At 42.8% G+C, this 24,578-nt stretch overlaps 1 protein-coding gene and 1 long non-coding RNA gene across 3 annotated transcripts in view; both read left to right on the top strand.

Annotated features, from left to right (window-relative positions):
* GRIA3 (glutamate ionotropic receptor AMPA type subunit 3) overlaps positions 1-24,578 on the top strand; it is a 145,957-nt gene that overhangs the window by 100,697 nt on the left and 20,682 nt on the right. Inside the window, exons 11-14 of one of the 2 annotated variants that reach the window (XM_053955516.1) lie at positions 2,422-2,798; positions 9,696-9,894; positions 23,603-23,850; positions 24,404-24,518. In XM_053955516.1, coding sequence (XP_053811491.1) covers positions 2,422-2,798; positions 9,696-9,894; positions 23,603-23,850; positions 24,404-24,518 — 939 coding nt within the window. The remainder of the gene's footprint in view (positions 1-2,421; positions 2,799-9,695; positions 9,895-23,602; positions 23,851-24,403; positions 24,519-24,578) is intronic. The other variant, XM_053955517.1, reaches the window with a different exon arrangement.
* LOC128795068 (uncharacterized) lies at positions 12,406-15,594 on the top strand. The gene is made up of 3 exons (XR_008433381.1): positions 12,406-12,557; positions 13,723-13,932; positions 15,365-15,594. It is a non-coding gene; the product is annotated as an uncharacterized LOC128795068 (long non-coding RNA).

Genomic DNA, 24,578 nt, shown 5'->3' with positions numbered 1-24,578 from the left:
AGGCTGCAGTCCATGTGCAGAAGTGCCTGGTGGGAAGGCACCTGCCTCCCACCTAAGCTTCACTTCACATGGAGCCATTGCTAAGTCTCCATAGGGGTGCTGATCCATTAAGCTTGCTCTAATAAGGATTAATTTGTAAGTACCTCATTAGTTCAACAGGAAGTACAGTGGCACGGTCAAAGTGCTTAGTCTTCCAGCTGGCTGTGGACTCTGACTACATTTAAAACTGATATTCTGTGTGAATCTCACCCTGACTGCAGACATCTGGTATTTAACAGGAGCTCAACAAGCAGCAGCTATAAGAGAAATATATGTTTTGGGGGAATTCCTCAGTGAACAAGTTCCAACATCTTGCAAAGATGTTACCTCATTCTACCCATATCCTCCCCTCCAGTCTCTCCCTTACTTAGGTGATGAACACATTCATCTGCAAAGCCAGTAAACATCCAGACATCCAAAGGCATTTTCAGTTTTTATATTCAAACCACGTTCAGCTAGATTTTTGCAGTAAGTGGCCACAAATGAGCTGAGGTTTTCTCCTTGAGGAAAGGGCCACTCAAGGGGAAAGGCAGTGTCCCAGTACACATGACTGTCAAAAGGGACTGAGCAGGGCTGTCAGAGGGGGCACCCAGGGCCAAGATTTCCAAGTGGCTTCCTTACATGCACAGGCATGGTTTTATCAGATTATTCCAAGCAGTGAACTTGTGCACATACCTTGTAGCTGCACATGCTGGTATGAACTGTCGAGAGGTATTCTTGGGTGGCTGGAGCAAACCTTGTGCAAATGGGCACCCTGCAGAGAGAGGCAGCTGTGGGGAGGGCCAGCCCTCGTCTGACAAGGCTGTCACTGGCTTTGGTCTGCAAACCCTGAGCAGTGCTCCAGGATGGCTGCACGGTGCTGCTGAGCACCAGCAGGCACCAAGCCCACGATGCTCTGATCAGCTGTATGAAAAGCCTTTGCCATTTCTGCTTATCAAATGTAAAACCCAAACCAATAGCTAGGAGGAGGAGCAAACCAGATATTAATGACAGTCACATACATCACCATCAAATTTACATAGAGGCATATTCAATTATTTTATGTCACAGATTTTAATAGTATCTTATTAACATTTCCCATTAACTTTTATTCAAACTTCCACTTAATCAGGCTTTATTTTTCCACCAGAAAGAGATGCCTATTTACTAGTGGGGAAAAAAATCTGATTTAAAAAGAGCACAGTGGTTTAGGTACTGATAAGTCAAGGTTTCCCTAAGGAACATTTTTTCTTTCTGAAATTCTTAATTGCCAACGAAAGACCCTCTTCAAAAATATCAATAACATGAATAGTTAGAGTGTTTACAATAGTGTATGTAGGTATATAGACTCTCATAACATTCTTCAAATGAAAAGGGCTCTTTTTTTAGCATTCCATTCCACTCTCATACAAATGCACCTGATTGAGTGATTGGCTGGATCAAGGCTAGGGTATCTAAGTAGAAGACTTGAATCTTTGTAGCATAGAAATATAGGTACAGTTAAATATGTTGAAAATCTATTCTGGAATGTCATTTTTAATCAGGAAACTAAGTAATTTGCTTTTACATGCCTGCCAACCCATGAAATCCAGCAAGGGTGTATAGATTGAAGGGAAGGGTATTCGTTCACCAGCACACAGGTGAATGATGAATGATGCAATAGATGCAATTGTGCTTCCAGGTGACTCAGCCCCAGAGCAGTCTGTTACAGGCCTGTAGAGCCAAGGTCTCTAAGACAGCAGGGCATACATGACACTACATTTTCCTCAGATTATCCAGGCTATTTACTCCTCAGGGATTCAGAAATCTGTGTTTACTGTTCTTCAGTGACCACAGAAAGGGTGTGTTTGGTTCCTATCCCCCTTCAGTCCCTTACTGCAGTGGAGTTTTTAAAGGAGCATACAAGTAGTAGCACCCAAGTGCAGCTGAAATTCAGTGACAGATTACTTCTCATGGGTTCCTTCTGAAGATCTTGAACTAATCAGTAAGGCAAGAGAACATGCTGAAAGAATGGAAAAGAGAAAACTAAAAAAGAGCAAACACAGAATTTGTCTAAAGTCTTCAAGACAAATGGGTGGTTACAGACTATTACTAAAAAATGACATTGTGTTGGTTGCCATCTCACTGTCCAGTTTGTGTAGTGTTTATTCATCCATTTTAACTTAATAGAAATATCTGCTGCTGTCATGAGCCCTGTACACAGATTTGATTGTAATTTTACTTGTTAATAATTTTCTGTTAATATCATGTAGTCCTTAAATTCAGTGACTGCAAAATAGCCTGCAAAGAATTTATTTCCACTCACTCTTGTAATTTATCATCTGATTCATTAGCCTGAGACTGTAGTTTGTGATTCTGTTGTGTCTGACTTGTAACTGACTTGGGTTTGTTCTCCCTTTTCAGAGAGCAGATATAGCTGTTGCCCCCCTCACCATAACATTGGTGCGAGAAGAAGTCATAGACTTTTCCAAACCCTTTATGAGCCTGGGCATCTCCATCATGATCAAGAAGCCTCAGAAATCTAAACCGGGCGTGTTCTCTTTCCTGGATCCTTTGGCTTATGAAATTTGGATGTGTATAGTCTTTGCTTACATTGGCGTCAGCGTAGTTCTTTTCCTAGTCAGCAGATTCAGCCCTTATGAGTGGCACTTGGAAGACAACACTGAAGAACCACGTGACCCTCAGAATCCTCCTGACCCTCCAAATGAGTTTGGAATATTTAACAGCCTTTGGTTTTCCCTGGGTGCCTTTATGCAGCAAGGATGCGATATTTCTCCAAGGTTTGTTCCATATCACTCCATCACCTTTTTGCATTTTATGGTCATTTTCTGATGCCATGGTGCATATATGTTACTTTCTCAAATTTCTTTTTAATTCCAAATTTTTTATTTTGACATGTCCATTCAATATTTGACATCCTCATCAAGCCACCATGCTTGCTAACATTCGCCTCCAGATTAAGTAGCATTGCTTATAATGCCATTTATGCATTTCTGCCAAACTTATATTCACCATGTTGAGGCTGTAAAATGCATAGGGTTTTCTGTTTTCAGCAATGCTTGGAGGGCTACCGTGTTTTTGCTGCATATCTCATTTTACGGTCATCTCCTTGGTGCATATAACACATTCCGTTTTGCAAAATAAGATTTATTTTTAAAAGTCACATGCAACAGCACTTTAAAGCATCTCCACTCCCATCAAGGCTCCTGCTAGTCTTTTTACTTTCTTTTGTGCCTAATTTCTCCAGTTTTGTTCTTCTTGAACCATCCTTTCATCCTTCTGCTTGCCACCATTTTGCACATGTTCATGTCTCCAGATGTCCTGTGCTACTGTCCTCTTTGTGTATTGTTATTTCAGTCCAGTCTAATCTGTTGTCCCTCTGTTCATAGTCAATATGGTCTAATAAGCATTGCCAGTTTCCATAAAGATTTTTCTTATTCATGAAGATGTTCTTTCTGGATAAGGCTGTAGTAAAGTATGATTTATATTAGTACCAATTTTAACAGAGAGCATTGCTATTAACTATTGTAGAATTATATTTCTTTTTATAGAAGCATTTTAAAAACCAGATTAAAGTAGTGAAGCTCCCTGTAATTGAACAATGCATACCACAGGTGGTTTTTTTTTAATAACATCTATCATGTTTCTTCATTTATACTGGTAAAATACTTTGGTGATGTGCTTGTTATAAGCAGTAAAATGATCTCGTCTCTTAGTGATGGAGCAATAATTTTGTATGTTAAGACAATAATTTAATAACCAGTTTCCAGCTATTTTATTTATTAAAAACACCTGCTGAGACAAACAGAATGCAGTTTTCTATTTAAGAAAGTTGCTATTTAGAGGAAGAGAAAGATCTTTTCCCTATGTACTGACATTCAAAATGCACCTTGTTGATCTCCAGGTTGCCTTTTTCAATACCTGAATCATTGAAAAGGTGCCAGATTTTCCTGGTCCATATAGGGTTAGGAGTCTTGAGTTGCCTCACTGAAGCAAGTGACAAAATTTCTATGAAGTTTCTTGGGAAGGATCATGATTTTGTCTGTTAGAGTACAATAATCATCCTATAAATTTGTGTTTGTTAGTTTCCCCAGTTCCTGGTGTCTCGGTGTGCTGCTCCCTGTGCACTGACAGCTGTTGGCCTCCTCCCCCTGTTTGCACTCCCTGTTTCTGCCTTATGCCTCAAACCTGCACTGACACTTTGCCCCAGTGCTTGCTGTTAATGGGGATGAGTAGTGATAACATTTAAATTGCTGTTGACCATGTGTGTGCCCAATATAAAGGACCGGGAAATAAGCACTGGGACATCACATGGAAAGCTGCAGGCATTGCACTGTTTCCACTAGGTCTGGTTATTGACAGTTAAATAAAAGTGCATAGGATTTTTGGGAAGCTCTCATGTGACTCTTTGGCATGGTCAGCCATTTACCTTATATAACAAGTGGAACACACTGGTTTTTTTTTTCAATAGAACCACAATAAGTGCCTTGGAAATACCTACCAAAAAAAAAAAAAAAAAAAGGGGAGAGACAGAAGTTTATCTATTTATTTTATCTGTCCATTAGAAGCTATTAGCTCAGTATTAATATATGGCCCTCATTTGAAGATGTTGTCCAGTTATTTTGTTATCTTCCATGATAACATTCTAGGCAGTTACATGCATTGTTACAGGAAAAAAAGAGAAATCTAATATTTGGTTTAAATTCCAGAAACACTGTTCCTTTGACTGATATGTTGATTTAGGTTGATTAAAATGTCAAATTTCTTTTACATAGAAGGGACTATTCCCAAGTATTCTATTCTTAATCCTATTCGTAATCTTTGTAAGGTTACACCATTCACAGTACATTGACTATATGAATGTTTTATACTATTTTATTGCCACTAAAAGGGGCTTCATTCTTCCATTGTGAGTTTTGTCTGAATAAATTTCTTATATGAGAGCGTACAGCAGTCGTAGAGAGATGCCGACAAGCAGTCTGGAGAGATCACTTTTGTACTTGCTGATAAAGGCTCTTTCAGCTGCCTTTGTGTGGAACAGCTGTGACATCTAATGACTAGTTAGATCTATCCTCGGTGAGTATGCTGTGTGGATATTCCAGAGGATATATCCCTATACTCTCCTCTCTGTATTTAATAGGAGTCGTCTAAACAGAATCAGAGAGCAGCCAAAGGCTGAGGGTTAGTGCATCCCTTAATGTAATCATTTATTTCAGCAGTTTTGTTCTGCTATCAAAGGCTGCTGTGTTTTCTGCATAGTGAGCTAAAGCATTGAAAATTCACTTTTGAGGGATCAAAAGTAGATTATTAAACTTGCTTTTATGTAAGATGCATAGAGCAAATGGAATCAGGAAAAAACACAGTCAAATTTGTAACACTGTTCTGAGCAAAAGTATCTTTGAAATCTATATGAGAGCATGTATTTTCATTTTGCTCTTTATTCATGTAGAACAAAAAGGCTAGATTAATTAATTGCTGATGGAAAAGGACAGGGGGGTTATCAAAAACTATCTCGAGGCTGGTCATTTGGAGGGTGTATTTCTAGGTCCCTGCTTTCACAGCAGAAGACTCAAGAGACTCCTATTAAAGGCCATGGGAATGTCTTTGTGGGATTTTCACAGTAGCAATGAGAGGGTAACCTGACATTCCTGAAACTCCCACTGCCATTCCTGTGCTGGAGCATCTCAAGCCAGCGCTGCAGATGCCGATTCTGCCCGTTGTGTCCCCGAGGCCGAGGGCTGGCTGGGCGTGCCAGCAGAGGGCTGGCCCGGAGCCTGGGGGTACCAGCTGAGCCGTGCTCAGGATATCCAGGGGCTCTGCACTAGGACAGGTGTTCAGGGATGTCTGTCAGCATAACAACTGGATATATCGATCCAAACAGCCCAATTAAAAATGGAGTAGCGTGAGAAGCTCACTATCTATCTGTAATATAAAATCAAATATCTTTTATGGCCTTGAGCAGAAACAAAATCCAAGCTATTTTCATAATTGAAGTTTTGTTTGAATGTATTATATGTATTGTTCTCCTGGAAACTGAATGTGAATTTGAATGTTTATTTTGTTTTTTCTCTTGTTACTAATTTGCTCTCATTTGACTCCATGCTTCCTTTTAAATTTCCTCTCAAGGTATGCATTCTTCCTGTTTACTTGCTTTTGAAATCACCATCTGACTTTGTTTTGACAATTGAGTTATAATCCTGTTGTTCCAGATCTGTGTTACTCCTCTCATTTGTTAGCACTCTAATTCACTTTAAAATAATGCCATACAAATTGAGGTGATTTGGGAAACTATATTAAGCTAAAGCATTAATTGATTGTTTTTAATTACATTATTGCACATGTGGACAGGTATGGCTTGCATCAGAAACAGTGGTGCTGGTACTAAAAGCTTGATTGAGTTTTCTATAATTATTATCTGAGTAATAGAAAAACATTTCTGTGGTTCACAGTATAAACCAAACAGCACTCTCTGATTCCTAGCCCAGTGTACCTGTACTAACCCTTTTTCTCCTGTGTCCTTCTACACCAGCCCCTGCAGTGGGTATAAGGAGTCTTCGTTTGAGCAGATGGATGGGGGAAGCTGGGGCTCTTTGGTCAAGGAAGCTGCCAGGCCATGCTTGTCCATGTTCTTGTTCTTCATCTCTCTGTCTGTCTTTCCTTCAGTGTCAACTTTGTGGTTTATTTGATTTTTCTTTTGCCTCATCCTGTGACACCAAGTGACAGCTATGTCAGCCCAGACTGCTCTGTAGTAGCTGCTGTTTAATCCTTCTTTTTGTGCTCGTTGAAAGACTCTGGGAGAAACAACTCTAGTGACATCCAGTTTTCTTTGAAGTGACCTCAATTCTTCTGAGAACAGCCCTGGTCCCTGTCTAGCAAGACCCCTCTCTTGCACCTAGGACCCACGGGGAAGTGCCTTTTTTGTCAAGGTATCCCCCTGTTCCCATCTTGTCCTGCCTCTCAAGTGGTCTTTGTCCTATATCTGTCTGACTTGGTTCATGCAGGTTGCCAGACTCTGGGGCGAGGTATTTTTACCTTTCTCAGTGTGTAGGATGCTGTCTGAACATGCAGCCTGGCACAAACCTTTTATTGTTGCAGCAATGGGAGCTTGAGGTTTCACTGGTTTGGAAAACGCTTATCTTCTGCACATCTCCATCCTAGCAACCCATCTGTCCTACCAACAGAAGGGGCAGCTACCAAAGCAAGTAAGAGATTTCCTAGGGGAAACTGTAGGGGAAATGAACACATACCATTTTATTCCCAATGCTTCCACTGAATTTATCAGAACACACTGATAAGTCTTTTTTTCATCTCCCTATTTCAAGACCTACCTTAAAGCAAGAGGGCCATGGGAACCTGGAAACTCCAGATAGATCTTGTCCTGCAGTAGGGAAGTAGATGTTTCATCTGCTGGACCTGCTAGCCAAACCCCTCCTCAATCTGGCTCTGAAATTGTCCACATCACTGCAGGGAGGAAAAGTTCAACTCCAGGTCTTCTCTGAAGATGGGAAGTGTGTAATGAAGAAAGGAGCTAAAGGAGGATGAATTTCACCTGACATAGCCATCTGAAAGCAATAGACTGTGGTTTTTAGTGAGGCATCTTTGTTCCCTCCGAAGTTACGAGACAGATGGACAACTTTAGATTTATCCCACACTGCAGCAAGTGAGATAAATCTCTTTCTGAGGGTGTCAGGCTCTTCTCTTTTTCTCTGCTGGCTCCAAAGGAAGCCTTATGTGACAAGTTCAGCAGGCGCTGATTTGTAGTTGGAGAAAATTGTGTCAGCCCAAGTAAGAGGGTATCAAGCTTTACCAAATAGCTAAAGCCAAGACCCTACCTGTTAAGGAAGCTGGACAAAAAGGCCTGCAGCCATCTGTAAAATCCCACTCACATGATACCTACAAAGAATTTAGAGTAAGGTAGATAGATTCCTTGACTGCAGGCATTATTCTGTATTTATATTGCTGCAAATTCCCTTTGCAGCAACTCAGTAGCCTTGTGTTAGTGAGCACATTGGCTGCACAGCCCAAGCTGAAACTTGGAAGCCTCTTACCCTCTTGGGAGGCCATCAAGAGAGGCAGGGAGGCCTCCACTTGTGGGTGATCTGGTGGATGTGTGCCTGCTCTGGGGAACCAGCCTTCATCTTCGCTCTCAGTGGAAGCTGCTGCTTTAGCTCCTTGGGCAGAGGAGAGTGGAGGACAGTGCTGCTTTACCTTTCTCCACATTCCTCTCACGTATTCCAGATTGAGCTCTCTGTTTTTATTGTGTTGGTGATTTTTTTTCTTTGTTATGATTTTTAATGTTGGATGGATATGTTTTTTAATTTCTTTTTTTTTTTTTCTGAATAATTTAATGGAGGTTTGGTTTTTTTATGGCTCAGGCAATCTCAGGCTCTGGCCAAGACTGGGCAGTTTACCAGCAAACTCCCCTGTGTGGGTGGGGTGGGGGCATGTCATGAGACTTTTGGGTTTTGCCTATCTCCATCTGTTGGTAGGACAACTTGTACCCACTGTCTAGGGATGGCACTGAGGGGCTTGAAGGAAACAAATAAACAGGTAAGAATTTTCTATTTCTTCTCTTTGCACAAACTGAGGACTAGAGCACTCAGGTTCCACAGATGTGTCTGAGATTGATTCTTCCTCCACTGGTATCAGCAGAGCTAAGGGAAAACATGAAATAGCTTTGTCTCAGCAGTTGAAATGATTCTTGGTCAACATGCTGTATTTGAAGAACAAGCAATGTACATGGCAATGAAATTCCCCACCCAGCTGAGTGATGTGTCACTGCCATCCTTCAGCCCAGATCAAATACTTTGAGGCTGTTCAATTGCTGTAAAGCATCAAGAGGTCTTGCTGACAAGATCCAGACCTTCTGACCATTAGGCATTTTGTAATTATGTGTTGCAAATAGGCTTTTCCTTAAATCTTTATGGAATCCCGTTAAAAAAACAAAAACCAAAGACTGCAACAAAAACTAAACACAGTTTTTTTTTCTGTTTCCTTCTCTGTTGCTCTGGTGCTTATAAAGCAGGGATATGCTTGAGTTGGAACAGTGCAACATGCAAATTTTAATTAACATAAAACATAAACCAAACCAGCCTCTCTTCTCACTTCAATATGCAAATTCAGTTTGTAATTCCTGCTAGGTTGTGATGAGAGAAGGATACTAGATCATTTTTGGTATATTCTTTTGCATGTTTACTCAGATTCCTTTTTGCAGTTTACTGTATGTTACATTTTGGGAGTGGATGCAGTAAAAGGTGCATTTGTGTCCTCTAAGCTGGGCAAAGGGACATGATGCTGGCATATCCCAGCATGTCCAGCACAGGGAAAGGCTGGGCACGCAGTGACAACAAAAATCTTCTGGGAAAAGCCTTTTCCAACAAAGGATTTGTGGAAGTCAGGAGAGCTTGTTCCTCTCCTCAAATGAACTCTCTCTTAATTTACTGTTCTTGTTTTCACTGAAAGACTACAAAAAGAGTTTCACTGGGTAAGACCAGGTGTGCACTGATTTTTCACTCCTGAGGGAGGTTATCAGGAGCTGGCTCACAGACCACCTGTTCAGAGATACCTGGAAGATCTGGACAAAAGGGTTGTGCATGTGAATTTCTCTTCAGTGAAGAAAAAAAAAATCAATCAAGGATTGTCTTCAAAGCAATTTAATGATGTGTGTTTTTCCATAGATCTCTCTCAGGGCGAATTGTCGGAGGAGTGTGGTGGTTCTTCACTCTCATCATTATCTCTTCCTACACTGCTAATCTCGCTGCCTTCCTTACGGTGGAAAGGATGGTTTCACCCATAGAGAGTGCAGAGGACCTGGCTAAACAAACTGAAATAGCCTATGGCACTTTGGATTCAGGCTCAACCAAAGAATTCTTTAGAGTAAGTCTGTCAAATCTCCTTTAAGTGCCTAGTTTATGGGTTTCAGTTGTTTAATTTTACGCAGCTGTAATAGCCATCCTATGCAATCAGGACAGGCCTGAGTGCAGATTTTAATATCAAAAGGCATTTTACCAAAAATGGGTGGTTTTGCTTAACCTGAAACATCTCAAGATGGAAGACCCAACCTCTGCTGTGACGGGAAGGGTGTTGTAACACCAGTTTCAGAGCCTTGGTCTGACAAGCAATAATTGCAGTGGTTGGCACAATATTTAGCAGAAAAAACTGTTGCAAGGAGTGATGCTCTTGACCTACTTGCTGTGCGTGCCCAGCTGGCAGCCAGTAATGCCATCCGACGTCGGTGCTCACTTGCCAGAACGAAGGGGGATGGGAGGCCTGTGTGCTGCTCATTCCTGGTGGAGCATTGATTGCTGCCATTGTTGTGTCTTCATTGCTCGCCAGTGTCTGGCTGTGGCTGTACCTGACAGTCGGGTAAAAATTTTGTACCCCAGAACTCTGATTGTTTTTCACCTTGGTTAGGGAGATGCAGGGTTTGCAACATTAGGGGGTAGGGGCAGGTGCACACTTTTATGTAAGATCATCCTTCCTTTCTCCTCTTGCCAAGCCACAGGCTGAACTACAGACAGTTCGGTGAGAGGCATTAGGAACTCTAAATAAGATCTCAGTCCACTTTTATGTCTCTGAAACATCATCCAGAAAAGCTCTTATTTCTTTCCAAGGGTGAACTGGAATGCTCAGGCCTTTCAGGGAGCTCTTGGTTCTCTCTCAGCAGTGCCAATCAGATGCCATTCAAACCAACATTTTTTTTTTGTATAGAAGAGTGGCCAGTGCTGCAGGACTAATTACTGCCTGTCATGCATACTGGCCAGGTGCAAGCGGGAGGGAGGAGGGAGACAAAAAAACCCTTGCTGCTGTAGGCTGATGGAATACTGAGGGCTCCTTGGAGACATAGTCAGGGCTCCTTGAATTTACTTAAAATTTCATTACATGGCATAGACATCTGATGTAAACTTGAAAGGGAATGCAAAGTATTTTATGAAGCTTGTCTTTATATTAAAATATATGTCTTTATATTAAAAGAGATACTCAGTGGTTTGTAATTAACTGTGGTAGCAGGTACATTACAGCAGCTTCTGTTTGTTTTAAAATCCTATCAAATAAACACTGACCTTGTAAGGGTGACATTAGTATATAAAAATTTTTATTCTGGTTAATTATCAACCCAAGGCAGTATTGTGTCTACAACAAAAATGAGTTGAGTGAACCTGTCAAAAGAGGTAGCACAACTTGTTCAGAAATACTGGTGCTGCTTGTAGTTACTATACTGATCTTAGGGGGAAAATGCCTTCTTTTGACTACCTTGTTACAGTTCATATAGAAAGAGGGATGTTCCTTCATTTCCTTAATAGCTTGACACAACAAGGAAACCTCTTCTCAAGGCGAGATCAAAGGAATGAGTGTTTCATGTGAAAGGATACAAAGTCTGGTAAATGTATGAATGCTTTGTTATGCTGCTAATAATCTTGAGATGAGTTGTGTCTCTGCTGGTGCTGGGAAAAGCAGGGTTGTAAATGAGCTGATCTGTCAGGAGCTGCCAGCTCCATCAGGCCAGGACAGGAGTTGCATGGGGATGGACAAGAGCAGAACCCCAGCAGTGTGGAGCAAGGCTGTATGGGCCAAGTGGGAAGAAGAATAAGCCCTGTGTGTTTCTCTCTCTCTGGCATTCTCAAGCCACACAACATAATTTCAGTTGTGTTAACTTCTGCAGAGTAATTAATTTCAATAGAGTGATGCATCCATGAAAGTGTTGTAATTAGAGTCTTCTTCAGTTGATTTGAAAAGGGCAAAAGCTTTGCCTTAGAACAAATGCGTATGTTCACATAAATACTTTGCTTTACAGTCTTTATTAGTGACTTAATAAGATGGTAAAGGTGGCTGAAACTTTAAATAACTTAGAGGATTCTTGCTTTCCAAGGTCCTGCAGCACAGACTGCACCTCTCTGTGTTTTAGGGTACTTGTTCTCCCTTGGCATCTCTTTCCACTCTGCTACCAAAAGCATCAGTGGATGTGACAGTGCTCTGAATTGGAAAAAGCATGAGTTCTCTTGAGTACAGGGTGATGCTTATTCCCAGTGTAAGGGAAATATTCTCCACCTATTTTCCCCCAGCATTTTGCTAGTTTAAACAGCAGTTAGCTCAGTGGCTCATGATCATTTACTCAGTGAGAAGGGAGTAACTTGGCTTTATAGCTGGGCCATGGCTTCACACAGGAGGTTCAGGACAGTCTCTCCAAGATCCCATTAAGAAGCTCGTATGGATATATCTCTTTCTAGAGCTGTAAGGCTAAAATGTTTCTCCAAGATACTAGTCAGATTCTGATCTTTATCGCTGCTGTTGGTCAGTGGAAGGTGCCAGACTGACAGTAGAAAGGAAAAATTGCCTCCTGATGCATCATAAAGGGGTGACATGTAAGTGAGCTTCAGATCCCCACCGTCTTGTCTGCATGTGCTAGAAGGAGCTCCTCCAGGCCATGGCTCCCTTCTGCCAGCCCCATTTCTAGACAGAATCACTTTTGAAGGTTTTCCTTACAGTATGAATACCTTAAACTGGACTGATACCAGCCTCTCAATTCAGATGAACAGATGGTAATGACTTTGAGCCACTTCAGACCTGGGCAGACTCCAGCTCATGACCTATTTTCCAATCTTGGCAGTTTCCCTAAACACGGCAGTGTCTCCTGGGTAGAGGCTCTCCCAGCTATGAGGGTTAAGCTGGATACACCACTGCTGCCTGAGGCTTGCACAGCGGCTGCTTTAGCGTGACACTGCTCTCACAGTCCCAACACTGCTCTCACAATGCCAACACTGCTCTCACAATGCCAACACTGCTCTCACAATGCCAACCAGAGCTGGTATAACAGTTTCACAGTAGACACTGCTTACACTCCTCACTTGCTGGTGATTCTCTGCATAAGGATGTTTGTCCTCCCAGTATATCTAAGATTCAGAGGAATCTTCCTGTATTCTCATGGTTGTTGCCGGTTTCTGCTCAGAAACATCTTACATTTTGAGCTAATTAGCTTATAAAGGCATTTAAATGGCAATCAATAGATTACATCAATTCCCTTTTGGCTTTCAAAGGCCACTCATCCATATTGAAAAGGAAAAGAAAGAACCTCTCCTGAGGTATTTATTAACACAATAACTCAGATAACACAATAACTTAGATTAAGGACTCCAAAATTCCTCTTTCTTGAAGGTTGGTGAAGGCCTGTATGAGAAAGAAGTTTCAAATCCCTAAGCTACTTTTAAGGGTCTATCTGTTAGAATTAACATCTTCTAATACATTCAGTTAAAGTTTCAGCATATCTGAGCAGCTTATCAAATCAATATAATGCCATTTAATCCAAATTTAGCACCGAGCCTAAGTATAATACCACACTCTAATATTTCACCTCTGATATGCATATGTTCAAAAGGCATGACCTTTACAATCAGTTAGTGATTCTTGTCTAAACTTGGTGGTATTTAAACTTCAGCAGAAGCAGGACATATTTGTAGACATTTAGAAATATAAATTGACCTTGAATTTATGGTTGTTTCTTTTAATTCATAGCAGATATCTCTGTTAAGAGGCTTCTGCAAAATACCTTGCCAAGTGTATGTTTGATCATTGTCAAACACAGCTGACCTGCTAGTACACTTCACTGAGAACTTATGTAGTTAATTACTGTTCACAAAATTAAGGAGAAAAGAAGATCTCCAATGAATGTTACTTCATTGTAGAAATTTTTCTTTGTATATTTCTCAGCACAAGTTTAAGGATGTCCCTGACCAAACAACTCAGCTACTGAGTGGCTCTCCCATGCCTCCGGTGGAATGACTTGCCCTGAAGCCAGTTCCTGATTTTTCCTCCTGGAAATGTCATTAATTGCCAGATCTGTTAGGAATTTCAGTAGAAAGGCTGAAGATCCTTTGGGCACGATGGCTTTCCTCAAAAAGTGATTCTTTGCAAACCAAGGTCAGATGTGAGTCCTTTCTGGACTTTGTCTATACATAAAATATGTATAAACCCACAGTTTTTAAGACACAGGAAGTCATGCTAAGGATGGCCCTTGAAGATGTTCCCCATTTTAAAACTATTCTGAAATTAGAATAATTCAGCAGATAGAAAAGCATGAGATGTGCTGGCTTTGCATTTCTGGTTGCACATACTGAGGAGAGGTGCTTTGACATGCAAACAGCTACCAGAAAAAGCAGTAAGTGGGAAGGGGATTGGTGAGGTATCTCTTGAAAAGAAACTTAAGCACCAAATTGTTTAGCTGGTAAAACTAAAGGCAACATAAAAAACAATTTGTTTGAAAGCAAAGAAAAAAAAACACCAGGCAGATAAACACCAAAAAAGAAAATGAGCATTTATCTGAGAGAACAGTGAAAGAACAAACTCCAAAATACTCTTGAAATTAAAAGAAAACATTCCTTCAGCCCATCAAAAGGATTTAGAAATACCTTCAGCTAAAAGCACATGAGGTAACTCAGACCTCCCCTCCTGTTCAGTAGAGCCTTGTGTTGGGCTGTGTGAGATGGGGCTGTGATGGCACCAGTGGCTCCCTCCTGGCTCGGAAGAGCCAAGTGCCACTTGCCCCCCCAGCTGGCAGCATGCAGAGAGGGTTCCCCATTCAGGTGCCTCTGAGAGTGGCAGGTGAGGCTAATGCCAGACAGGCATGCAAGGAGAGCACAGCTCCATGCCAGAGCCTCAGGAGAGAGCGAGGAATTGTGACCATAATGCGTTCGAAAGCACCAGTGTGTTACACCCCGTTATAAGTTAAAGAGCTCATTGCTTTCCTCTGATGATAAGGTTGTGTGAAGAGGAGAAGGAAATAAATTCCACGAGCAAGCAGTTTAGGTAAAGAGAAGCCTTGGGTTATACACCCCTAGCTGCCATATGATTTTTATGCATTCTGTGCAATCAAACGATATTGAGATCATCATTAGAGGCTATTAAAAACACCATTGTGAACTCTGTGCACGCAGCACTAAGGGTTTCATCTGTAGTTAAACTCTTTGATTTTTAATTTCAAAATTTATTTTGCTAGTGAAGATGAAGGACTTGTTTCTAGCACTGCAGTCATACAAATGCTTTGCTTTTGCCTTAGGATAAAACTATGATTAGCAGTTTGGAGCTTTCTGTGTTCTTGACATTGAGCTAAACAACACAGTCATCATAACAAATTCCTGACAAAAAAATTGAAGTGTGATTGTATTTATGAGCTTTAAAGAATAGAACATCACAGAAAAGTGGTAGCTTCAAAGATGAGTTTTATAGATCTGAGCTACGCAATGTGGCAGTGATTAATCGTAAAAAGTACTGCAGTTTAACTGTTTTTAAACACAGAAGGTGTGAAAATTTTATTCACCTATATATTTTCTCTCTCTTCCCCTGTTTGATATAGGTGGGAGCATGTACAAATATTAAAAGGTGAATGTATGCATGCAGAGAGATCAGAGCCTCTCCACTGCATGGATGATAGATGGTCTGCTGGTGGGCTTCATTTAATCTCTTGAACCTCCTTTCTGCCACATGGCCAACAGGCAGTTTTAAAGGAAACAGGAAATCAAATGTGACATAATTGCAAAAGAAATGGTTTCCCATGAAGTGATCTAATGTCTTTAGGCCTATAGATTGGAGAGGAAAATGTATCCTTACAGGAACTAAAATTAACAGCTCATCCATCATCTACTTCTTGGAAAGGAAGCATTTGAATGGAGCTGGGCTTAAGGTGGCTGAACCATTTTACTAATTTCAGCAAGCAAGCCGAAATTTAGCAAAGCTTTCAGTCAACACTTAGTAACAAATATTTGAATAAATCTCTCCATTATCTTCAACAACAGATGGCATTTGTCTATCAGCTCTTGTGTTTGTGGTTTAGGCTTTCCAGCTCACCTCTGTCTCCATACCACCCAGCAGTCACCTTCTGTAAGAGCAGGGCTGTGGGTTCTGGGGACCAGGTAGTGAGAGGGGCTGCAGCCTGTGGGAAGATGGACACAGAGGGGCTGCAGCCTGTGGGAAGATGGACACAGAGGGGCTGCAGCCTGTGGGATGCTGCACACAGAGGGGACACAGAGGGGCTGCAGCCTGTGGGAAGCTGGACACAGAGGGGCTGCAGCCCGTGGGAAGCTGCACACAGAGGGGCTGCAGCCTGTGGGAAGCTGGACACAGAGGGGCTGCAGCCTGTGGGAAGCTGCACACAGAGGGGCTGCAGCCTGTGGGAAGCTGGACACAGGGGCTGCAGCCTGTGGGAAGCTGGACACAGGGGCTGCAGCCTGTGGGAAGCTGGACACAGGGGCTGCAGCCTGTGGGAAGCTGGACACAGAGGGGCTGCAGCCTGTGGGAAGCTGGACACAGGGGCTGCAGCCTGTGGGAAGCCAGACACAGCAGCTCACAGTGGGTTAACACTGTAACTGTGTCTGTACCACAGAGGCGAAGTAGAGAGTGCCTGGGGGGAAAATCACTTGCTGTTTGAATGCTCTACTTTTTGGAGAGAAGCTCTATGATAATGATAATGACATTGCCCAAGACAGCGAGGACCCTGTTTTTTCAAGTCTCTACTACTTTATGTAATGCTGCTGTGTCACATTAGTACATGCTTATTAGAGATTCATTTAAAATACATGGGTGCTGATAAATGACTCACAGCATTGCTACTGTTACTTTTGCATAATTAGAAAATACATGAAAGTTTAGAAACTCTAATGGTGTGAATATGAAACATCCCCTCTTGCAGTCCACTGGGATTTCTCCATCATTACCTATATATTGGCCTTTCCTGTCTGGAGCTGAAAACTCATTAGACCTGACAGTGTTCAGATCATGTGCTGGAAATGCCGTTCTCTGTTAATTTATTACAGGCCAAATCCAGAGCAGGGCTGGTTGTGCTGCTCAGTTGCCCAGACAAGACAACTCTGCTGAATAAGTCACTGCTGGAAAGATGCCCCTTAGCCTGAAGGCTGACGTAAGCCTCCCTCCAGCCAGCTCGAGTGTGTGCTGCTCCTGCTCCCCAGGCAGACAGGCAGACAGACAGACAGACAGGCTTACCCAGCACATCCCTGGTATGTGCCACCCCGCCCCTGTCACCCCCCTGGCACTGCTTCCTCGAGCACTGCCCGAGCGCTGGCTGTGTCCCTGAGTCACAGAGGATTTACAAAGGCAGCTTGTCTCTGGTAAAGACTTTCATTTTAATTTCCCAATCAGCATTGCAACAAGGAGGAGTAAAGGCAGCAATGAAGTGAGGAGATGAATATAGTCTGAAGTTCAGTGTTGTGCCAGGAAGGGACGTCTTAAAATCTTGATTTACATTCTGCTGCTCAGAGCGTTACTGACATGTCAGCAGCGTCTGCTTGCAGCCGGAGTGACTCTGCTTGTCTGTGTGAGCAGAGCTCGCTGCAGAAGAGGTGCCTGTTAAAAAGCAGCTACAGCACATCACCTGCCTGCTGCCAAAGGTCACACTTTGAAAAGGACCATAATACACAGGGAGAAAGTCTCAAAACACACCTCCTAAAATATTGTATTATTTCTGTAAGACACTTCCTTTTGCAATCAGGCCACTGTCTGTGTCAGGTGTGAAAAAACTAATGATGCTGAAGCCTGGAGGAGCTTTATTAAGCTGCTTCCCCAGCTGTTTGGGTGGGCAGCACTGCTGTGGACTGTCCTTCCTCACCATCACCACCTCCACCAGCCCCCTGCTGGACTCCCCATCCCTCAGCCCCATGCAGGGGTAGTCTGCATCTTGACATAGAGGATTCTAGAGAAAAACAGCAGTCCAGGGGTTTGCAGGCCTGATCCTTCTGCCCCCTTCTGGGGCTTCGTTTGCCCCAACTGGGAAAGAAAAATGCCATTTCTAAAGCCTAAGTTATCATTTCAGCAATAAACCAACATGACAACGTCTCCCATCATATGCTTGGCTGCAAAATGTTATTAGCCACCAGGTCACCCTTTCTTTTACGTGTTTGCATACGCTCTCAAGGATTTGTGTGTTCCTACAAACATACAGACTAGTTTACATGTGCATGCTTGAACCTTGCTTTTCTGTGGCATCCCACAAATTCATAAACCGTGGGTAGAGATTGGTAGATTTGGGGTTTGGCCTTGCTGGAAGAGAAATGCCCTGACCTACTTTCTTCTGCCGAGAATGTAATAAAAGCAAGAGGTTCATGTAATGATGGGATTGATTTTTCTGTCCATATAGGTAAGTAAATTGCTGGCATCACAGGTTATCTGTGGCTAAAAGCTGTGACATTGATCTATTAGATTCTGCCCTATGACCTTCAGTAAATGACATTTCTGCTTTCATGTCCTCACTGGGGAGAAGGGACTAATGGGGCCCTCTGGCCTTCATGAGACCTATTTTTACTTTCTCAGTAAAGAGCTTGGAAATCTCAGGCAGAGGGACCTTACTAATAACATTTATCGTGTTCTTATGTAGCATCATCATTAGGTTGGCCTCCATGTGCTCCAGGGCTGAGATTAGGCTGAGGGCTCCCGCCGGTGTCCGTCACTCCCTGCCAGAGGCAGCTCTGCCAGGGATGATTCAACATCAGGCTTGTGGGGAGTGGAAAGGCATCCAATCAAAGCCATATCCAAACAGCAAACACAGTGGTGCCATTCCATTGCAGTTTGCCATATTAGAAGTTTAGTTAAGCAACTGCCTAAACCCCATGGATATCAGTGGGGCCCAAGCCAGGCAGCAGCAGCAGGACCAAGGCAATCTCTTGGCAGTTTTTCCATTCCTGTTTGGTAGCTTGCTTTTAAATGGTTCATAAGCTCCTGGACTCATTAGCTGCTGCAGAAGAGCTAATTGCACACGTGGAGGAAAAGCAGTGAGTGATGATAATGAAGCTACGGTTCACACTTTACTGCCCAAGTTCATTCCAGTGACGTGTGCACCTATACAAAGTGAGGTGTGATCTGTATAAAGGCAGCATGTATTATTCAGATTAAATACCTGCACTGAATTTAGTATGGACCGTTGTGTTTTGTATCAGCAACATCTGTCTGACTTAAGGGCTGTAAATCTCCCTTGTTAAGGAGCTAAAACCTAGTCATAGGGCCTGTGCAGCAGAGGAGAGTAGTAAGTCTGCTGCTCTAGGACCTTTGTTAATGTCTCTGCCTACCTTTATGTGCATGCTGCAGTCAGGATGCTCCACATGCTTTTTTTTTTTTGCTACACTTTGTTTATCACTCTTAATTTTGAAGGCAGAGATAAAAAATTAACATCGGTATAATCTAAAATTTCTTAAAGTATAAAGCAGTTATACAGTTATAAAATATATAACTGGATTTTTAAAATAATATTTGAGTAAATTTAGCTCATTACTGGATGAGCAACAACTCTCACCTGTAGGAGAACAATTTGAGCTTGACTGCTGGGAAATCACTTCCTGGTCCCTGTCATAAGAAATTAAGGACCATTTTAGTAATTTTTAATAAAATATCCCAACAGGCTGCACAAGGAGACATTTTGCAGAAGACCTTCAGGTTGTGGAGGAGGTGGTAGGGAGAGTTAAACGCTCTAAATTAGGTGAAGGACATCTCTGTAACATACTTTACCTAGAAAGGAGAAGCCTCGCTTCCTTCAAACACAACAGCTTCACCCCTACTCAGTAGTGGAGGAGGTGACACAATGTCACTTTTAGCAGAAGTGTGAGACAAATGTCTGCAGAGGGGGAAGGGAATTCAGTCACTGGGAGAAGGCTTCATATTTTAGAGCTAAATTTAACCAATGTCAAGGAATTGTCCAAGGTGTGCTGGGGTTTGCTAGGTATCTCTAGGTGATTTGGAATGTGCAAAAGTGAAACCAAGGCACCAGGTCTAGCTCAGCTGGAGCCACATTTGTGGTTGCTGGATTGAAGAAATAGCTGCATCTGAGAGCAAACTTGCCTCCTTCCCATGCCTGTGTCACTCGCCCAGCCCTGACTGGCCGCGCTTTTGGATGCTACCACACACACTGGCTGATTTTTCATTTCACTGCTGGAGTCAACCACACAGCAAAACTAGGAGATTAGAATGAAAGACAGTGTTAAAATTGTGGACTGATGGAATTGGCATCTTTTTTTTCAAATGAATGCATTGCTACCCAGAAGCAACGTGTATTTAGGTGCTGATTAGTAACGGGCCAAGTGAAGTGAGTCCTTGGCACGAGAGCTGCTGGCCCTGCTGACACAGAAGGGAGCTGCCTGCACCCTTGGCTGTAGTGTTTGTGTCTCATATTTCTGCATAAATGTATCCAAATAAAGAAAAAAAAAAAAGCCAGCATTATTGACAAAGCAAAGGCCAGTTCTATTTATATCTGCAGTAAGGCTGCGATAATGAAGACGCTTTAATGTGTCTCAGGGCCTAGATGAAACACTGAAAATGTTGCTTTTAAGAAAAAAATTATAATAATATCCCCTTGAAATCCCGAGGAAATGTGTGTGGCGGACTTCTGGAGAGCAATATCAAAGAAATAGGAGTTGCAGAGCATAGAGAGTTACTACAGTTATGGGCTTTGAATTGGCTTAAATATTTGCTTTTAAGTTTTTTTTTCCCTAAGGATCTCTTTAAAAGTAACACTTTATTGACAGGGAGAATGTTTTACTGCCACTGAACTCTACCAACAGTGCAGATCTGTCAGACCTTGCCTTACTTAGGAGTGTAAATCCTTTCTCTGTGGTTGCTTCTGCTGTCTGGCCCCTTTTATGGGTGTCAGACTCCTAGGGGGGCTGGGAGAGGCAGTGTGAATGTCTGCAGAGGGGGACAGATGGGTAAGAATGTTCTTTCAACACAGAATTTGGAGCTTTATAGTTAAGAAAGACATTTTTCTTTTCTGAAAGCTTCTGGGGTGGTTGGGTTTTGTTGAGGCAATTGGAAAATTGGAAAAAAAAATTACTAAAAATACCATCTGTCATTTCATCCTGTTGCATCTTTGACCAGCTTTAATCAACTGGTTGTTTCAGGGCATTGAGCAGGTTTAAAATATGGCTCTAGGAGCAGAAAATGCCCTGGAGCATTGCTGAGCACGTGTGCAGGTGTCACAGCTCATCTGGTGCCACTGTCCCTTTCTCCAAGGAGCCTCATCATAGGTAATTACTTTCACTTTATTGTGAATTTGGGAGATGCTGCAAAAATCAGCACTCACCAAGAAGGACTCGGTGGCCAGAGCCCATCACATCCCTGGTCCTCTCTCTCAGAACCCCTGGGATACTCAGCCAGACTGTGCTCTAAATACATGCCTGATGCATTTTAGAGTAACCTTTCCAAGTCAACACATGCTTTGTTTCTAGGTTGAATTTTTGTCTACTTCTGCTAGATCAGATTGCTATTCTTATTTAGTTAATTTGATAATAACAAGATATTATGAAAATCCCACTTGGCAGAAGAAGAGGTGGGCAATGACCATGTAGAAATGGGAACTGATTTTTAACTACGTCATCCAGAAGAGTTGAATGAAGGCAACAGACTATAAAGCTTAGGCTAGTTGTTGAAGTTGAAAAAAGATCAGGTTTTCAGTTGTAGAATTTGGTTTTCTGAAGCATGAATGATGATATTCACCCTTTGCCTTTGGAGCAGGAACATGCTTTGTGGACCATGTGCAGCCCTGTGCATGCTGTTGGCACTCACCAGATAACTGTGATTATTAACGGTGCACAGATGTACTGGCCATTGCTTTCAGGTAGTCAGGCCAGGTGGAAAAAGTATGAAAGAACTTTTGACAGACAGGTATTCACATGTGAGTTAAAAGATTGAAAGGAAAAGAAATTCTGGTTTATCTGGGTAATTAAAGGCACGCTCTGCAGAGGAAAACAAGCAAAAGCATACGTAGTGCATGCACAGTTTGGAAAGTGCATGACCTCAGCTTGCTGAGAGGTATAAAGAGTAAAGATGGTTTTCTACCTTCTTTTTGTCCCTTGCATGCCTATTTGCAAATATAAATGGCCAGGTGTGTTGTATTATTTATACTAAGAGAAGATGAAGGTTGTCAGGAAGAGAACCTTGAAGCTAAGCCATGCCAGGATTGCCACTGCTCCTGCAGTCTCCGTGTTGGCCGTCCTGGCTGGTTTATGTTCCCTTGTGCCCAAGAGAGCTGCACAAGAAGGGCTGGCAGTGCCTGGGACACTGCCTGCACTGCCACCTGCAGAGGTGCACAGCTGCCACTGCTCACAGCTGCTCTGCTGCCCACAGGGCACAGGGAGACACCACCTCCCGGCACTTCTGGTATCCCTGGAATCCCCACAGTCCCTCTGGCAGGTTCCTGGGAGCCATGCAATGCCCTGGGCAGCTCCCAGCAGGGCAGGAGATGAAGAAATGCCCACATCCATTAAGTGGGTTGTTGGAAAAGCAGGAGCACCAAGTGTGCTCGCAGAGGGCACCTCGAGCTGGCAATGATTAAGTGGCTATCAGGGTGTTCTGGCTGCCAGCCCACGAGTCCCTGGCCCTGAGCCCCAGTGAGATCCTCCTTGGGCAGGATCCACGGTCCTGCAGTCGGCTGAGGCTTAGCACTCCCTGCAGGGGCTGAGCTGCCACACTCCCCACTCAAATTCAGAGCCACCATCCTCATCTCAGGCTATTCAGTGTTTGCTGTTGCAGGGGAAGGTCAGGAAAATCCAGATTCCTTCTTTCAACTATGTAAGGACCAGTTCAGACCCCAGTTACATCCCTCTTTGTCCTGATGTTGGGCAAACAAAGCTGTACAGCCCCTCTTTAGCTAGGAGACGCTCTCTCTGACTTGTTTTTCACACCCACCACCCAGCCAGCCCCTCTTGTGACTGGGCTATATGGTTGTCTCTCTGATTTCCTGTTGTCAGATAGGCTGATTTTAATTGGTTTGCATTTTCAGTTCATCAGGAAGGATAAAATAAAATCCTGCCCTCTGTGCTCCTCTCTATCCACCATAGCAGCACCAGCTGAGCATGTTAATCTGAGGAGCAGTGCAGGCAGGGCTTATTCCCTGTGAAGTGTTTGGAGGCTGGTTGTTAAGCATTGCATTATTCAAAATGCATTAAATTGTCCTGAATGAGGAGGAAGCATGTCTCGATCATCAAGCTGATGGACATTAGCAGTCTTCCACCACAAGTTTGCTAAATTTGAACTAGATTTAGCTACTGTCTGCTTCATTCCTATTCTGCAAGGAATTGTCACCGCTGTGACAAACACACTCCTGCCTTGCTGAAAATTTGTAATAAGCAAATGCCAGCCCTTCCTAGCTGCAGGTAGTGTAAAAAAAAAAAAAAAAAAAAAACAATGCTGAGGATTTGTGTGAAGAGGAGAGGCTCCTTTTGCAACTCCTGGGCATGATGGATGAGCTGGGATTTCCCATTCTCCCTCTGGCTCGGTAGCAGAGCAGCACATGGGCAGATAAGCCCAGCCCAGAGCAGGAGCTAAGGCTGGGGTGGGCACACACCATTGCTCATTCCGAGGCTGAGAGTTACTCTGTGATCAGTAGAATAAATGCCTGAGATATGCTTCTCCCCCACAAACATTTTGTTATTTGGTCTTTGTTCAGGGGGCAATGTATCTCTCTCCGAGCTACCTTGACTTTTTTGATCTGTTAGCCTTAATCAGTCACAGGGTGTCATTATACCTCGAAGACAGCTAAGCCCAAGGAGCTCAGTCTTGCCAGCATGACTCTTCCTTTCCCTCCTTTCATCTCTCCCAGAGGTCAAAAATAGCTGTCTATGAGAAAATGTGGTCATACATGAAGTCGGCCGAGCCCTCGGTGTTCACCAAGACGACGGCGGACGGCGTGGCCAGGGTGCGGAAGTCCAAGGGGAAGTTTGCCTTCCTGCTGGAGTCCACGATGAACGAGTACATCGAGCAGCGCAAGCCCTGCGACACCATGAAAGTTGGAGGCAACCTGGATTCCAAGGGCTATGGTGTAGCAACCCCCAAAGGCTCAGCATTAAGGTGGGTGGAATAATATAACAATATCCATGTTGTTATAGTATTCCACCTACCCTGATGTATTGTGTTGTCATTTTCTTTCTTGTGGATTTTGAGGTAACTTAAAAGTTTAAAATCTTCAATATTCCATGGAGTTAAATAAGACGGTAAATTATGGTTTCATTTATTTAATGCATCCATTTTTTTGTGTTCTCTTCGTGTTGTCCTCTGATTGTTTGTTGCTGTTTTAATTTTACAGTTCAATGGCTTTTTCAATTTAAATGGTAAAAGCCAAGTTAACCTGCCATATGTGACGAATGTTAACTGCATGATGTGGTGTTGTTACTTTTTTTCTCAAAGACGATTTCCCCATCCCGCACACTTCAGTTTTGAGCAAATGTTATCCTCCATGCCACCTTCCAATATTTAACCCTGTATTTGCTGTACAGACATTTTGATAGCTCCACGTTCTGTGAAATTTTAGCCAATTTGTCCTCTTGTGCTCCTTTTTTTATACGTTACGATTTCCTAAGCATTTGTGCATTTTTTCTTACAAGTTATGTTTTATCGTTTCAAGAAATGCTGTTAACCTGGCAGTATTAAAACTGAATGAGCAAGGCCTCTTGGACAAATTGAAAAACAAATGGTGGTACGACAAAGGAGAGTGCGGCAGCGGGGGAGGTGACTCCAAGGTCAGCCTCAATGTCACCACAATCGGGTACCTTAGCAAAGAGTAATCGGCAAGGCTGTTA

This window comes from Vidua chalybeata, chromosome 14, assembly GCF_026979565.1.
Source record: "Vidua chalybeata isolate OUT-0048 chromosome 14, bVidCha1 merged haplotype, whole genome shotgun sequence".
Lineage (NCBI taxonomy): Eukaryota > Metazoa > Chordata > Aves > Passeriformes > Viduidae > Vidua > Vidua chalybeata.
The sequence above is the reverse complement of the archived record's forward strand: the minus strand, read 5'-3'. Positions and strand labels throughout refer to the sequence as shown.